We start from the raw sequence: 18,314 nt of genomic DNA on the forward strand, positions 1-18,314 counted from the left end.
TTGTGATGCCACCAGCTTTGCTTTTCTTTTTCAACATTCCTCTGGCTATTCGGGGTCTTTTCTGGTTCCTTATGAATTTTAGGATGATTTGTTCCATTTCTTTGAAAAAAGTGGATGGTATTTTGATGGGGATTGCATTGAATGTGTAGACTGCTCTAGGTAGCATTGACATCTTCACAATATTTGTTCTTCCAATCCATGAGCATGGAACGTTTTTCCGTTTCTTTGTGTCTTCCTCAATTTCTTTCATGAGTATTTTATAGTTTTCTGAGTACAGATCCTTTGTCTCTTTGGTTAGATTTATTCCTAGGTATCTTATGGTTTGGGGTGCAATTGTAAATGGGATCGACTCCTTAATTTCTCTTTCTTCTGTCTTGTTGTTGGTGTATAGGAATGCCACCGATTTCTGTGTATTGATTTTATGTCCTGCCACTTTACTGAATTCCTGTATGAGTTCTAGCAGTTTTGGGGTGGAGTCTTTGGGGTTTTCCACATAAAGTATCCTATCATCTGCAAAGAGTGAGAGTTTGACTTCTTCTTTGCCAATTCAGATGCCTTTTATTTCTTTTTGTTGTCTGATTGCTGTGGCTAGGAATTTTAATACTATGTTGAATAGCAGTGGTGATAGTGGACATCCCTGCTGTGTTCCTGACCTTAGAGGGAAAGCTCTCAGTTTTTCCCCATTGAGAATGATATTCACTGTGGGTTTTTCATAGATGGCTTTTATGATATTGAGGTATGTACCCTCTATCTCTATACTCTGAAGAGTTTTGATCAAGAAAGCATGCTGTACTTTGTCAAATGCTTTTTCTGCATCTATTGAGAGGATCATATGGTTCTTGTTCTTTCTTTTACTAATGTGTTGTATCACATTGATTGATTTGTGGATGTTGAACCAACCTTGCAGCCCAGCAATAAATCCCACTTGGTCGTGGTGAATAATCCTTTTAATGTACTGTTGGGTCCTATTGGCTAGTATTTTGGTGAGAATTTTTGCATCCATGTTCATCCAGGATATTGGTCTGTAATTCTCCTTTTTGGTGGGGTCTTTGTCTGGTTTTGGAATCAAGGTAATGGTGGCCTCATAAATCGAGTTTGGAAGTTTTCCTTCCATTTCTATTTTTTGGAACAGTTTCAGAAGAATAGGTATTAATTCTTCTTTAAATGTTTGGTAGAATTCCCCTGGGAAGCCATCTGGCCCTGGGCTTTTGTTTATTGGGAGATTTTTGATGACTGCTTCAATTTCCTTAGTAGTTATAGGTCTGTTCAGGTTTTCTGTTTCTTCCTGATTCAGTTTTGGTAGTTAACACATCTCTAGGAATGCATCCATTTCTTCCAGATTATCTAATTTGCTGGCATAGAGTTGCTCATAATATGTTCTTATGGTTGTTTGTATTTCTTTGGTGTTGATTGTGATCTCTCCTCTTTCATTCATGATTTTATTTATTTGGGTCATTTCTCTTTTCATTTTGATAAGTCTGGCCAGGGGTTTATCAATCTTGTTAATTCTTTCAAAGAACCAGCTCCTAGTTTCTTTGATCAGTTCTACTGTTCTTTTGGTTTCTATTTCATTGATTTCTGCTCTGATCCTTCTTATTTCTCTTCTCCTGCTGGGTTTAGGCTTTATTTGCTGTTCTTTCTCCAGCTCCTTTAGGTGTAGGGTTAGGTAGTGTACTTGAGACCTTTCTTGTTTCTTGAGAAAGGCTTGTATTGCTATATACTTTCCTCTTAGGACTGCCTTTGCTGCATCCCAAAGATTTTGAACAGTTGTGTTTTCATTTTCATTTGTTTCCATAAATTTTTTTAATTCTTCTTTAATTTCCTGGTTGACCCATTCATTCTTCAGTAGGATGCTCTATAGCCTCCATGTATTTGAGTTCTTTCCAACTTTCCTCTTGTGATTGAGTTCTAGTTTCAAAGCATTGTGGTCTGAAAATATGCAGGGAATGATCCCAATCTTTTGGTACTGGTTGAGACCTGATTTGTGATCTAGGATGTGATCTATCTTACTAATGTCCATATTGATTAGGTCCCTGGCAGTTGGTACTGCCCCTTATTCTTTTTTTTTTTTAAGGTGATTTTTTCCATCTTGTCATTTTGTCCAGAGGAGAATAGATGAATGAAAGAACAAAATGCTAACAGGATAACAACAACCCCAGAAAAATATATACTAAACAAATCAGAAGAGCCCTGAAACCAGGGGAAAAGAAAGGGAAAGAAAGAAAAAAAGAGAAAAAGATAAAAACAAACAAACAAAAAGACTGTATGATCAAATATGATCAGGCTGGTGCATAGATCAGTGCCACACACTAGATTTTGGGTGTATTTTGGTCTCTTAGAAGAAAATGCCTCCCAAAATTTTGAAGAAAGAAAAACTTATATATGTACAAAAATAAGGGTAAATACGATGAAGGGATGGAATATGACTGCAAAGATGAAAATTATAAAAGATTTTATAAAAGGAATTGATAAGATTAGAAGTTGGTTGAAAAAAGAAAGAAAAGGATTTAAAAAAGAAAAGGGAGAGAATGTGATTAGGCAGGAGACTAGAACAAAGCCATACACTAGAGATTTAGGGTATATTTTGATCTGTTAGAAGAAACTGTATCCCAAAATTTTAAAGAGAGAACAACTTATATATATGTACCAAAAATAAGGTTAACTACTATGAAGGGATCTACTACTAAGAATATGACTCTAAAATGAAAAATAAAAAAGATTTTTTAAAAAAGGGATCGATAAGATGTTGGTTGAAAAAGGGAAAAAGAAAAATTCAAAAAAAAAAAAAGAAAAGAAAAAGAAAGTTAAAAAAAATTAACTTTGAAAGACTAAAGAATCATGGTAAAAAAAGCCATGGATTCTATGTGCAGTAGTCCCCTAGCGCTGGAGTTCTGCCGTTCTCATTGATCAGTAAACTTGGTCTTGGCTGGCGGTTCTTGCTGATCTTCTGGGGGAGGGGCCTGTTGCTGTGGTTCCCAAATGTCTTTCCTGGAGGCGGAATTGTCCCGCCCTTGCCGGCTCCAGGCTAAGTAATCTGCTCAGCTTTGCTCTCGGGAGCTTTTGTTCCCTGCAAGCTTTTGGTACAGCTTTGGAGGCGGAGAGTGAAAATGGCGGCCTCCCAATCTCCACCCCCGGAGGAGCCAAGAACTCGGGGCCGCTCCTCAGTGCGCCCCCAGAGAAAAGCAGTCAGTCACTCCCGGCTCCCTGGTCTCCGGCCGCACTCCGTGCTCACCTGGCCTGTGTCCGAGCATTTCTATCTCTGGCACCCGACCCGGTGTGGAGTCTCCAAACCCAGCAGATCCCTGCGGAGCGCTCCTGCGCCACTTCTCCCCGGGGAGGAAGGGGAGTCTCCCCGGATCTGCCCCTTGTTGGGTCCCTGCTGGAGGAGCAGGGGCCCGACTGTGCCCCGGATCATGGGTTATGGCAACCCCGAGCTGAGAGCCCGCTCCTTGGCTCTGTCTCTGCAGCCGGCTTCCCCGCTCCGATACCTGGGAGCTCTGCCACACTCAGGCACCCCCGGTCTTTCTGTGACCCCGAGGGTCCTGAGACCACACTCTCCTGCGAGGGTTCCATGCCCCGCTTAGCCACTGAAGTGACGTCCCTCAGCGGAGCAGACTTCTAAAAGTTCTGATTTTGTGCTCTGAGGCTGTATCACTTGCCAGAAGCGGCCGACGGAGGCCCCTCCGCTGCCATCTATCCTCCCGAATATTGCCTCGGATTCACTTCTCCACACATCCTACCTTCCAGAAAGTGGTTGCTTTTCTGTTCAGAGAGCTGTTGCTGTTCTTTTCTTCAGTCTCCTGTTGAGTTCATAGGTGTTCAGAATGGTTTGATCCCTATCCAGCTGAATTCCTGGGACCTGATGAAATTTAGGGCTCCTACACCTCCGCCATCTTGCTCCTCCCCTCCAGTTAGAGCCCTTTAAAGATAATATTCAAAGAATAAATGAATCAAAAATATATTGTGCCTATAAAGATTTTTGAAGAAACCAATCTCTAAATAGCTCAATGCTAATTGGATTCAGGTAAGTTCCCCCATTCTAACTGCTTACCAGAAGCTAAAGACTCATCTGAAGCCTTTATAGTCTTTCTTACAGTGTCTGGTATACCAAGAGGCAGAACCAAGAAACAGATAATAAAAACAGATCCATAGGTGATCCAGATACTATAGTCATCAGACAGAGGCTTTAATGATAACTATAATTAATATGTTTAAGACAACAGATACATTGCTTTTCAAACATGATCATTGGAATTGATCTTTGAAGAATACTTCGGATTTTACTCAACCAAGAATGTACTTCTCCAAGGACTTGGAGTTCAGATGCAGTTCATTCTAGCCAAGGGTGGATCACAGAGATGAAGAACAAAGCAGGGAAGGGTCAAATCCAGTGGCATTTGATTCAAGGCAGGATCAAATATGTATAGGTGGGGAATAACTGATTTTTGTTTCTCTATTTTAGGATTTCTTCAGTAAATCTGACCCATTTCTGGAAATTTTTCGTATGAATGATGATGCAACCCAGCAGCTTGTACATCGAACTGAGGTGAGAAGAGTCATCTTCAGCTTTGCCATCTTATCTGCTAAGATAATAAATTGACCTGTTTCAAGAAGCCCCTTACATTTCTTGATGTCTGTAGTCTGGAGTCTTCACTGTCTTTAAGAGGACTCTCTGCCTTTTGTAGCTTTTTTAATTCTCAGTTTAGTTATATTACAAGACCCTCTCTCACCCAAATTTTCCAGTGTTGACCTTCAATACATTCAGTCAGCAATTTATTAGTAATAAAAATATGAATATTAGCTAACATTTAATGAGAGTGATTAAGTGCCAAGCATTGTGCTAAGTGATTTATATGCATTACTTTATTTTCTTCTCACAACAATCCCTTGACATGATTATTATTACCCCCATTTTATAGTTGATTAACTGAACCTTTGGGAAGTCAAATGACTTTCCAAGTTCTCATAGTTAGCAAGGGGTAGAGCAGAGGTTTGAACCAAGTTTGTTTGGCCTGAGCTTCACTATAATTTGGGAAGCCATTCTGCCTCCCCAGTAAAAGTTCATACACTGGGCTGATGTCAGGCCTATCATATGAACACCTGCCCTGTCTCAGCTGCCACTTGGTCTAGCTGCATCTCCTTCTTGAGCCCCCTCCTCTTTCTCCCTGGGGCTCCAAACCTTATCCCTTATTAACCCCACCACCACCCAGTACCACACACCCATTCAACGACCAACCCCAATCTCCACTTTTTATTTTATTTTATTTACAAGCTAGTCCAAGAGAGTCTGTAGGGATGAGAAGTACATTGATAAGGGGGATGTGGGGTGATTGTGATGAATAACAGAGCTGAGAGAAGACTGTTGTATACACACACACACACACACACACACACACCACCACCACCACCACCAGTGGTGGAGTAAATGAAGAAGAAACCCTCATGACTTTCATAGGACTATAGTGGGGGTGCCATGTTCCCACTACCTCACATTAGAAATCCATTTCCATTTTCCTAAAGTAATAGAGTTGCAAGTAGCATGAGGGGAACTTTTTGTGATATATTTAAGGTAGACAAGAATTAAATAGTCTTGAATGGGCAAAGTCTATGGATATGGTACATAGTTGGCATTTAATAAAATGTGCTGAATAAAAGAATGGATAATGAATGGAGTTGAGTATAGATAATATGTCTACTACATGTTATAGTACAATGTGATTATCTGGAATTTAATCCCTGGGGAGTAGATTGAGGTGCAATAGTTTCCCTGAGTGGCACCAAATTGCCACCATCAAATAGAGTCCTTTTCACAGATACAGATTCCTTTGGTGGGACAGACTTCTTCCAGGAGAAGTAAATAAACTTTGGTGAGAATTAGACGTGTTGTGTCCATTCATGCTTTTGCTCCGGTCAGTGAATGAGGGCTTTAATGTGCAGACAGAAAGGAGATGAGAGTTGTATTATTAGACTTCTCTCACAAGATCCCCCTCTCCTCTGCTCCTGACAGCAGTCCTTTTCTCATTATTGGTATTGGTAAATTCTCCTATTCCCAAGAATCTCTAGAACTCCTCCCATACCTCCATCCTGAGGGGCTTTTGGAGTCTCACAAGAAATGTGATTGTAAAGTTTTCCAATGAGTCAGCAACATGACATCGATTTTTTTCCTTTCTTATTCAACAGATATGAAATAAATACTAAGAATACTGTTCTCTTAGGGGAAGTGCATACACACACACACACGCAAATTCTAATTTCATAGGAATTTCTAGTTGAAACTTTGATCTGCTATTCAGTTTTTCAAAACTGTTGCAATGAAATATCATCACTTCTTAGTGTTTTTATATAAAGGTGAGAACTTTAAATTAACCCAAACCCTTTTATCAAACTTTTCTTCTCACTATCACTTTGATCATCTCCAGGGTATCAGGGCACAAGACAAAGCCCCACAGGAGCATTATTTTTTGTACCTTAATGCAATCAAAGAAATTTAATAATTAGAGTCCATGATACAATCAATAATTCATAGTTATATTAAGGAATCCAGTATAAGAGAGAATCACCTATAAAATAATTATGTTATTTAGATAGAGAATTAATTTTTTTATAATGCTAAGACTTCTGCTAACTAAAAATTTCATAGGAAGAAAAATCGATATGACAGAATTCTATTTGACTTCAGTTGTATATACCCTAGAGCAGTAGTTCTTGAATTTCATGCATCAGAATCATATAGGCGGCCCACCTCCAGAGTTTCTGTCAGTAGGTCTGGGTACAACCTACAAATCTGCACTTTTAACAAGTTCCTAGGTGATGCTGGTTCTCCTGCTGTTCTAAGGACCACACTTTGGGAACCCCTATCCTAAAGTACACAGTACAATCCTAGGCACAGAGCAAATACTCATACATTCTAAGCCCAGTTGACTTATTTGAATCATAGTGATGGCAGACTAAGATGACTCGTATGGATTCTTGGACAGGATTAATTAGCAAGCTGCTTCCAAAAGGATTTCACTGTTATAGACTTAGTTTGTGACACTGAAGATTTGAAGCTCTGCCCTATTATGCCTTCCTAGGATAGCTGGTATAAGTATACTCCTGGGGTTTTTCTTTTAAAAGAAACTTCTCCTCTGACTTGCAATCTGCTCTGACTCGAGGTCATGAGTTACCAAAAACCATTCAATTCTTTAGCAGTAGAAATGACCTGCTAACAATCTCTACACCAACCAAGGGTCTTTACTTACACTGCATAGGAATGACAGTCCTATAGAACTGGAGATCCTTTATCAGAGGCCAGAGGTAGGCCTGCCTCCTCAATCCTAGCTCCATTTGATATAGAGGGGTCATCCCCAGCATCTACATGCTGGAATATATTACTGTCATTATTTATGAGACAACAGCCAGGCCAGTGGCCACAGGAGTTCTGCCCATAATGACCCACTTAATGGGAACCCTTAAAAGATTTTCTACTCCATGTTTTCATTAAGACATCTATTCCAGGCAATTGTCCTTTTCATAAGCGCCACAATGTTTCTCTAACAGTTTTTATGTTGAAATGTGAAAATGTCAAGCATTTCTTCCCCAACCCACCACTCCTCTTCCTCTCTTTCTTTCCTCAGGTTGTTATGAATAACTTAAGCCCAGCCTGGAAATCATTCAAAGTATCAGTCAATTCTCTATGCAGTGGAGATCCAGACCGCCGGCTGAAGGTCAGAAATCTATTTCCGAGAAATGCAATTGTTTATGTATTTAACTCTCCTCTTTCTCCTCATGTGAATGTTGGCAAACCCAACATTTTCTGTACCACTTAGGCAAATCTCTTAGCATCTTGATGGAAGATGCAGGGGCTATTTCCTCTGCAGGAGCCATTGAAGCTCATGAGATAGTCCAAGATAAATCCTGACTGTGTTATGTCAAGAGGCAAAATCCGTGGCTTCTCAGAGACAAACTGTGGCAATAAGTTCATGGTGCAATTGGGAGATATTAAAAATACAAACACTGTATCAGTTATCTGCTGTTGCATAACAGACAATCCAAAATTTAGTAGCTTAAGACAATAATCATTTATTTAGCTTATGACCCTATGCATCAGCAAATTGAGTTAATCTAGGAGGTTCTTCTCTTGGTCTTGCTTGGACTCTCATGTATTTGCAAGGTGACTCTGCTTCTGGGGCTTGACTAGCTATCATCTGGAATGATTGGGTATTTGAGCCATTTATCTCTCATCATCCAGAAGGCTAGCTTGGAGACTTGTACACATAGTGACCTTAGAGTTCTGAAAGAGCAAGAACAAAAGCTGTAAACAAAGTCTCTTAAGGTCTAGTCACAGAACTCATATGAGGTCACTTCCTCCATATTCTACTGGCCAGAGCAAGTCACATGGCCATCCCAGACTCAAGGGGTGAGGAAATAGACTGCCTCTTGGTGAGAAGAGCTGCCAAGTATGGTGGCCATTTTTTTCAATCTACCATAAATGCTTTTTGGGTATCATGGGAATATATATGTTGGAAGAAAAGACACCTTGTGAGATTGACCAAAGAAAAACAAGAGGTAGAATGCCGGGAGCAGACTCCAGGAAGCATTTTTTATGGTCTAAGCTCTGACCCTCCTTCTGCCTTGGGAGTCCAGAAACTCCATGTTATCCATGCCCCAGAGTTGATTCTACCAACTCAGGATGACTAAGTAAATTCAGTAGAGACCGGAACCTATAAACTGAAAGGCCGATTAATTCATTTTCAGTGAGAAACATGCCCATCAAGCAACCTCAGCATTCACATCAGCTTAATCAAGACACTGTCTCTCTGTGGGCCAGCCATAGGAAAGACAGCTATCAGAAGGCTGCTATAATAGTCTGACAGCAGAGCCAGGGGTGCTGAATAACAGGGATGGTGAATGGCTTCAGACTCCGAAAGCCTAGGGCCTCTACCTCCCTAAGGGAAGATAGGTCCATGAGGCAGACTAACCATTCATGTTGATCTTTCAGCACACCTAATCCCCTGGAAACTGTTAGATGGGCTTTGCCAGTGTTTGTCTTTGTAACTTTACATTGTCTTCACCCTTTTTGCCCCACAAGCCTTCTTCTGATAGAGTTTTTTTGATTTGACAGTATTGTCAGATTAGAATCCTGTCTGGTTGGTTAGTCCCAGCTTCTTTAATGTGACCTTGTATATCTTTGCTTCATACTGTTCTGTGTGGACTCTGTGCTTGAACTCTCAGCAGATACGCTTCTCTCCATGTTCTTGAGGAGCAACTCAGAGTTGTCCCGAATATCTTGTCTCTGATAAGAGCTAAGATATTTCAAGCCTCACTTGCCATCAAGACTGTCTTTCATGTCAAAATCAGGACTCCTGGCTGTTTGGGACTTCATGTGTCAGTTCATATGCAGAATGCCAAGAGCTTCAGCTTCAGGCCTAGGGTGGTGATTGCTGCCTGTATTCTGGGCAACCCCCATTCCATTCCCAGCGAGATAATTGGCCCTACGTGGGGCAGAAATCAAATAATATGTCCATTAGCTGTAGATCAACTTTGTCATAGGGAGTTACGAATTGAATAAAAGGAGAGGGTTGTCTGAAATGGTATAAACAAAAATTCACAAAAGAAGCCCTCTATGGTCCTGTGAGTGTTCTGCTGTCTGTAGAGGAACAAGTGGGAAAAAAGGAGATAGATAATGGGTGATAGATAGATGAGAAAGAAAGATATAGGGAGTTGGAGAGGGAGCGGGAGAAAGGGAAGAAGGAAGGATCAGGGCTTCTCAACAGCTGCACCATTAACATTTGGATTTTGTTGTGGGGGCTTGTCCTATGCGTTCTACAATGTTTAGCAGCATCCCTGGTTACTAGATGCTAATAGTACTCCAGCCCCATCAGTCTTAGAGCCAAAGGTCTATTCAGATATTGCTAGATGTTTCCTGGAAGGTAAAATTGCTCCCGATTGAGAACCAATGGTTTCAAACTTAGCGTGCATCAGAATCACGTAGAAAACTTGCTAAAATGCAGACTGCTGAACCCCATCCTCAGAGTTTCTGATACAGGAGGTCTACAGTGGGCCTGAGAAGTTCCTGGGTGATGTTGCTGCTGCTGGTTTCAGTCCACACTTGAAGGACCCTGGTATAGACATTTACTTCTCTCTCTCTTTTTTTTTTTTAAGACTTATTTATTTATTTGAGAGAGAGCATGAGTGAGAGGGGCAGAGGGAAGGGGAGAGAGAATCTCAAGCAGACTCTGTGCTGAGCATGGAGCCCAACACAGGGCTTGATCTCATGACCCTGAGATCATGACCTGAGCTGAAACCAAGAGTTGGACGCTCAACCAACTGTGCCACCCAGGCGCCCTGACATGTGCTTCTTCATGACCACTTCCCCATGGCCTAGTGTCTTCATAGCATTTTCCAGCACCCAGTCTCCCCTTTATCACCGCTTTTCTGCCTGGCATACATACCTATCTGCACTGTCCCAGCCTTCTCAGCTTTGCACACACCTCTCTCTCTGCCCAGAATGCATTCCTCAGTCTGCTTTTCTTGAAACATGCTACTTCCCTTCAGGTCTCTTAAATTTCCCTCTGCTTCCAGAAAACTTTCCTCTTTCACTTCTGTGGGATGCCTTCTAACCCTCTCCACCTACCCCATTAAAATACCTCTCAAGCTGTGGGATGCCTGGGTGGCTCAGTCGGGTAAGCAGCTGCCTTTGGCTCAGGTCATGATCTCAGGGTCCTGGGATAGAGTCCTGCATGGGGATCCTTGCTCAGTGGGGAGCCTGCTTCTCCCTCTCCCCTCCCCCCCACCTCCCGCTCATGCCCTCTCTCTCTGACAAATAAAGAAAATCTTAAAATAAAATGCCTGTCAACTTGTTTTGAAAGTTTCCATTTACATCTCTGTCTCCTCAGTAGCTGACTTGTCCTTTCCAGTTTGCTCCTTCAGGGTGAGAGCCAGGTTTTGTTCACTCTGTATACAGGTGTCGAGCACAGTGCTTGGCACAGAAATGTCCAGTACCTTTTTGCAGAGTGAATGGATAGAGGAGAGAGGGAAGTACTGAGAGGTCAGCAGGGGGTGTCTAACCTTACTGGGGCGGGGGTTGGGGTGAGGTGGAGAATTGCCCACACCAATATTTGGTATACTGGAGTTTACTCTGTCACAAAGCCTATATTGCACTCACCTGCTCACAATATCCAAATGCAGCTTTTCTGAAAGGCAGGATAGACTTCCTGTATTGCCCTTCATTTGTATTCATTATTTTGTCACAAAGGCCACTGTGAAATTCTCATAATGCTGTCCCTAGCCAGCTTGCTCCAAAATAAAATGGTTCCCTATTGGTAGGCAGCATTTTCATCCATATGGGTGTCATTCTTCCTACCATCAAAAAACTAGAAAGCAAATTAAAAATTTTTTAATTTTACAAACACTCTCAGGTTAGATTTTAAATCTTAGCAAAATTTTAACAATTGGGTCTTTGTGTCAAATGAGGCTTGATATCTTTGATTCTTATTTATTCAGGACCCACATGAACACGAAGTTCAAATAACCAGCTTTTTATTTTGCTTTTATTTATTCTGTACTGTTCCTTTGTGTAAAAAATAAAAACATTCAAAGAAGCCTTTTTTTCAGAAACTGATGCTTTAACTTATTGTGGAAATGTTCAAACATACATAAAAGGAGAAAGATGATATGATAATTCCCCATGCCCAGGCACACAACTTCAACAATTACTGTCTCATGGCCAATTTTCCTTCACACACACCCCTAATATCCATTTCCCTTCCTCTCCCCACTGGATTGTTTTGAAGCAAATCCCAGACCAGGGCAAACACATCCATTAAGCACGGTGCCAGGGCCCAGCAGACTTTCAGGAGTCCACGAAGATGTTTTCATTTCTTTTAAGATTAGAAAGGAAAAAATGAACTTGTAAGACTGAATAAAATGTTTTAATTTTTTCTCACCTCAGAAAGCAATGATATTTTTAGGATCCCAAAAATCTACTATGGTGGGAGGGGACCCATGAAGGCAAAAGTGCTGAGGGCCAATGAAGGTCATGATGTGGCCTTGTCCCTGATATCATTTCACCCCAAAATGCTTCAGTATGTATCTCTAAAGAGTAAGGAATCATTCTATAAACATAACCATAAACCATTATATGATATCTAATTATATTATATATCTAAGAATATTAACTAAGCCTCCTTAATATCATCAAATATTCTGCCACTATTCATATTTGACTGACAGCCTGCCTCATTTATTAAGATATATATATTTTTTTTTTTTTGCTTTTCTTTTTTTTTCAAATTGGGGTCTAAATAAGGTCCAAGCATTGCATTAGACCAAAATATCTCTGAAGTTTCTTTTAATCTGTTAGTTCCTTCTTTTTTTTCCTTGCAATTTACTTATTGAAGAAACCATATTGGTTTATCCTGTGGCATTTCTCACATTCTGTGTTCCCTATAAGTGAGTAGTTGGACTTGATCATATTTGAGATCTGTTTTCTAGCAAGAATGCTTTTTATAAGTGATGCAGCTTTCTTAGGGCGTGAACAGTCATTTGAGGAACATTGCCTACATTCGTTAGTTTGTTAGGGTTTTCAAAATGGTAACTTTCCAATTCTATCATTACTTCTTTATTTATTGTTTAATGTCTTCTGTAAAGAAAAACTTTCCCTTTAATTACTATTTGATTCCCTGAGGTGTGATTCATATAAGAAAGATAGGAAAAATGTTTTATCTTTCCTTCTTTTTAAACCAATTTTCAGAATAATAAATTAATTCTCTTGCATCCTCCATAGGTGACTAGTGAAGTCCCCCAGTATTATTAAGAATTTATGGATTTGGGGGTGCCTGGGTGGCTCAGTGGGTTAAGTGTCTGCCTTCAGCTCAGGTCATGATCCCAGGGTCCCGGGATTGAGCCCCATGCAGGGAGTCCGCTTCTCCCTCTCCCTCTGCCCCTGCCCCTGCTCTCTCTTTTGCTCACTCTCAAATAAATAAAATCTTTTTAAAAAAATTTGTAAATTTTAAAAAATATATCTGAGAGTTTCAGTCTATTTCAGTTATTATTCCTTTGAAATCTTGAATTGCTGCATGTTTAACCAATGAAAATTGCTTTAAGTTAACTCGAGTTCTTTTTATTTTATTTTATTTTATTATGTTATGTTAATCACCTTAACTCGAGTTCTTTTGACATAACTTAATAGTAATTAATAGTTTCCTTGCTTTCTGGTATACATTTCAAAATTCATGAATTTTGAAATTTTGAAATTCTTTTTCACCATTGGATCCATCTTGCAGATGCTGAGTTGTATATTAAAAGTCTTCTTGAAACAGTTCCTCTCCATAGCTAAACCTCGATCCCATAGAACTCTCAGTTCATTTGTTTCATTTTGCGTTCAGTTTCTAGGAATTTTTTTTACAAATTTAATTTTGCTCTATAACTATGTAAAATCTTTACATGATTCTCAAGTCAAAACTACAGAACAAGTAGGGCGCCTGGGTGGCTCAGTCATTAAGCGTCTGCCTTTGGCTCAGGTCATGGTCCCAGGGTCCTGGGATTGAGTCCCACATCGGGCTCCCTGCTCGGCAGGAAGCCTGCTTCTCGCTCTCCCACTCCCCCTGCTTGTGTTCCTGCTCTCGCTATCTCTCTCTCTGTCAAATAAATAAATAAATAATCTTAAAAAAAAACAAAAACAAAAAAACTACAGAACAAGTATATTCAGAAAAATGTAGCTTCCTTTCCTGTCCCTATACCACTTTTTACCATCTTCTCTTACAGGCATTTTGTAGTACACTTTAATACTTGGCAGAGCTAGCTCCTTCCACTTCTGTATTCTTTGTCTCTTTAAGGGTTTTTCTGGACATTTTGCTTGTTTTTTTTCTGTCCATTTAGCTTTACAAACAACTAGTACCAGGGGAAAAAAAAAACCTTGATGGTATTTTTATTGATATTGCAGAGGAAACCTCTTTAATATCGAATCTTCCTATCCTAGAATATGGAATGTCTTCCCATTTGTTCAAGTCTTCTTTTATGTCTACAGGAGTGCTTAATGTTTTTCTCTTATACGTTTCCAATATTTATATTTCAATTTATGCCTAGTTTTTATTTGTTTCTTTGACTCTTATAAAGGGAATCCTCCATTATGCCTTCTATCATTTGTCAATATAAAGTTATTGAATTTTGTTTGTTTTCTTTTTTTCAAAGATTTTATTTATTTATTTGAGAGAGTGAGTGAGAGAGAGAGAGAGCCCACAAACAGGGGCAGGGGCAGAGGGAGAGGGAGAAGCAGGCTCCCACTGAGCAAGGAGCCCGACGCGGGGTTTGATTCCAGGACCCTGGGATCATGACCTGAGCCGAAGGCAGACACTTAACCGACTGAGCCACCCGGGTGCCCTGAATTTTGTTTGTTTTCTTAAACTGCAATTTTATTAAGTTCTATTATTGTTTATAGTAATTTTCTATTACTTTTTCAGCATTTTCCAACTGTATAATTATATCATCTGAAAATAGAGAGCTTTTACCCATACTTACTATCCTGATGGCTCTAGTTATTGCTCTTCTTTATTTTCATGGACTAATACTCCCAATACAGTGTTGAATAGTAAAGGAAAAAGAAGACATCTTTGTCTTATTCATCACCATAGTAGAAAATTCTATAGTGCTTTTCCCTTCATTCTCACTGAAATTAATTTTTGAAGTGATTATGAAGGTGTCAGAGGCTTAGTGCTTTCTTAGCCACATGTACTGAGCCTCAAAGACCTGTGCTGGCATTCAGAGAAGATTCTTGTTTGTTTTGGCAACCCTAGAGACAAAAGACATTGCTCTACTTCCTGAATAGATGTAGACTTGTATTTAATATTAGCTGTTTAATTAATTTATCCATGATTTCTATGATATATTACAGTCCCTATCAAAATCCTAGTTTCATTTACTTCCAAACATACAGTGAGGTAGCTTCATCTTCATTTTACAGATGAAAAAACTGAGGCTTAACACCCCCATGCAATCAAATGTGAATTTTAATGCTCTTTTTATTGAGTTGTACTGTCTCTATTTTGTTATCTTTCTTAGAAAATAAATCATCTTGATAAAGCATATCACTTAACCCTGAACCAACCAGAATGTTTTATTTACCATCATTCTAACAGTTAACAGAAACAAGACTTGTCTGTATATAACATATTTCATGAAGACTGAGAAACTACCAGTTATATAAATCACCACTGAGGGGGAAAAAAGTTCTTAATGAAGTTATAATGCAATGTTTTCTTACCAATGTGTGGTTAGAAGAAAATGTGTGCCTCTTAAATTCCATGAAATGTGATATTAATAATTTCTTTTGATTTCATCAATGCATTATGAATATCCAGTATATATTCTTTAGAAGGCAATGCTAGTATTCAGAATAGATTCTACCAGACAAGGGTCTTAGAGAAGAGGGTGAGAAGGCACTATCACCAGGCATTATTAACACATTGTTAACACCCTAACTGTACCTCATACTATGGGAAGATGCCATGACAGAAAAGTCTAGAAAAACACCATATAGGGGCACCTGGGTGGCTCAATAGGTTAACTGTCTGCCTTCAGCTCAAGTCATGATCCCAGGGTCCTGAGATCGAGCCCTGTATTAGGCTCCCTGCTCAGCGGGAAATCTGCTTCTCCCTATCCCTGTGCCCTTCCCCCCTACTCATGTTTAGTCTCTCTCTGTGTCTCTCTCAAATAAACAAATAAAATCTTAAGAAAAGAAAGAAAGAAAGACACTATATAAGCACCTCAAGGCCATTTCCTATCTCCTTCTCTAATTCTCAAACCACACAGGTAACCTGAACACTTTCTCCATGCAGAGTTCATTAGGTATTTTCTGAGTATGGTTGCCTTGGAGAGGTATCTAGGGTGATCTCTGTATCAACCTGTCCCCACGCCTATGCAAGAGAGAGGCCCAGTTTTTCACTGAGGGCATGGTGCAATGGGCACAAGCAAGAAAACAGGCAGAAGGAAGTAACAGAAAAAAAGGAGAAGCAGGTCCCCAAAGTCAAAGCAGAGGTTATAGGACTCAAGAGCCCATGACAGCATGAGAGGAGGCCCAAAGTCCAAAGCAACTAACAAATGACATTTTTACCCACGATTCATCTTACTCACCCTTTATGCCCTCTCTTTTCTGTAGCCATGCATGACTGATTTAGAATAGCCATGTTCATGAGCCCCCATATGATACCCCCAAAGTTGGATTTCTGGCCAATCAGAAAGGTGCTGATCCTGAACCAGGATCCTAGACCCCAGTGGTCCTGGAATCTTCACTTTAGCAACTTTCCTAAACAATGTTGGTACAAGCCATTTCCCAACCACACATTGAGAAACACTGTCCTCCTACTGATTCTCCAAACCTAGCTGACTTGCTGGTACTTCTCTTAGGTAGGTCAGTATTTTTATTGCAAAGCTGAGTGCATATGTATGCATACGTTCTGCTCTTCCTCCTATATGAAATCCTTACCATTTGTCCTTTGGTTAGAGAGAACTAATGGTATCTCTCCCTTTCTCAAGTGTGACCAGGCCATCTTGAATGGAAATTGTATTTTCACCACAAATTCATTGTCTTTGCTTTGTACTCTCTGAGCCAGACTGACTCACAAGTGCCAAATGGACTGGACTCTAGGAGTATGTTTTTGAGTTTGCCTTGGACCTTCCCCCTTTATTCCCAACACCATGTGACTCCTAACGCCTGGATTCCTAAGTGCCTCTTATTTTTCTTCTGTTTCTTTGGGCTTAGTTGCCAAACTTGTTTTCTTTCTGCTGCATCCTGTTTTTCTCTAACAAACCTTCTGACTCTTAATGCTTGAAAAGGAAAACAAAAAAACAAACAAAAAAACATCTCAGTTCTAACCCCCAGATCTCAGTCCTTGACAATGGCCCCAATTCAGCCCCATAATTCCCCCAAACCCATAGATTCGATTATTAGGTACCCCATGCATTACACCAACATTTTCTGATTCTTGGTGCAAAACACAGGAAGGTGGAAGGAATTAAGAGGTCCATCAATAACTATATTTGGCATTATTGGAAACCCCTATAATAAAGACAGTCTCAGGCCGTTGAAAGCAAATTCACTTCCTTCTCTATCTACCTTACAACTGAAAGGGGGAAAAAGAGCCTGAATGGCCCATGGACTTGTTTTGTTCTCTTGAGATCTGTTAAAATCCAAGTGCTTTTTTTATGGCCTTCTGGGCTCAAGGGCTTCTGGGTTTGTGCCTGTCAATAGTTCACTCAGCCTAAATGTCCTACAATTACCAGAGGATTGCAGACATATAGGTGTCTCTGTATTGGATCGGCATGGCACAGGAATTCTTAACTCCACTTAAGTAAATGGCATCCCAGCCCCAGCAGGCTGCCTCTACTGAGACCTGTAATCAATACTGTGGCATGGGAAAGCAATAACCAGCTTAAATAGTGTGAAATCATGCAGGAATAAAGGGGGCTTCTAAATTAAAGAAAAGTTACATACTCTCTCAACTTTAATAATTCTTTCACTTTTCATTAATATTCCCTCTTTTTTACAGATTGGGAATTCAATATGTGTAAGCAAATTGCTTAAGATTACACAGCTAAGTAGTGCAGCCTAATTTAAACCCAGGTCTCTCATGCTCTGTGGCCCTTGCTCTTCACTACAGAAAGACAGCTAACATTTACTGAGCATTCACCAGCTACCCGGTACTATACTGGACACTTTGCTTAAATTATCTCATTCAACTCTATACTTACCTTAGGTGAAATGATACTGCAGTAACCAAGAACACCCATGCAGTAGAAGTTTATTTCTAGCTCACATAATAATCAAAGATAAATCTTCCCAATCAGTGTTGTTTCTCCTTCATGCAGTGATTGGAGAACCCAGTTGCTTCTCTCTTGTGGTTCATCCATACCTTGGGGCTTCATTGCTATTTTCATTAGCATGCAGAAGGGAAAAGATGTGGAGAGGACTCTCTCCAGAAGTTTTAGCTGAAAACAGCACTTGGCATTGCTTGCCTATATTCCAATGACTAGAACTTAGTCATATGACCACACTGAACTGCAAAGGAGGCTGTGAAATGTGATCTTGTTGGGGCCTAGAAAAGAAAACAAATGTTTGGTGCCCAACTAGCTGGTTCTTCCACTGGAAGATATTGTTATTGTCCCCATTTTGCAGATGAGAAAACTGAGGCTTGAAAAGATAAAATAACGTGCTTAAATTCACAGAGCTTGCATGCTACATAGGCAGGATCAAGCCCATCTAACTCTGGAAACTATACTTTATAGCTGCCCTATCTTTTTTTTTTTTTTTTTTTTTTTAAAGATTTTATTTATTTATT

At 40.0% G+C, this 18,314-nt stretch overlaps 1 protein-coding gene across 1 annotated transcript in view; it reads left to right on the forward strand.

Annotated features, from left to right (window-relative positions):
• The window catches only part of CPNE4 (copine 4), a 175,617-nt gene that overhangs the window by 45,507 nt on the left and 111,796 nt on the right, over positions 1-18,314 (forward strand). The window contains exons 4-5 of the mRNA XM_064587888.1: positions 4,463-4,546; positions 7,617-7,706. Coding sequence (XP_064443958.1) covers positions 4,463-4,546; positions 7,617-7,706 — 174 coding nt within the window. The remainder of the gene's footprint in view (positions 1-4,462; positions 4,547-7,616; positions 7,707-18,314) is intronic.

Source organism: Mirounga angustirostris, unplaced genomic scaffold (assembly GCF_029215605.1).
Source record: "Mirounga angustirostris isolate CCGP_5_RB_7025 unplaced genomic scaffold, mMirAng1.0.hap1 SCAF_1, whole genome shotgun sequence".
NCBI classification, from domain to species: domain Eukaryota; kingdom Metazoa; phylum Chordata; class Mammalia; order Carnivora; family Phocidae; genus Mirounga; species Mirounga angustirostris.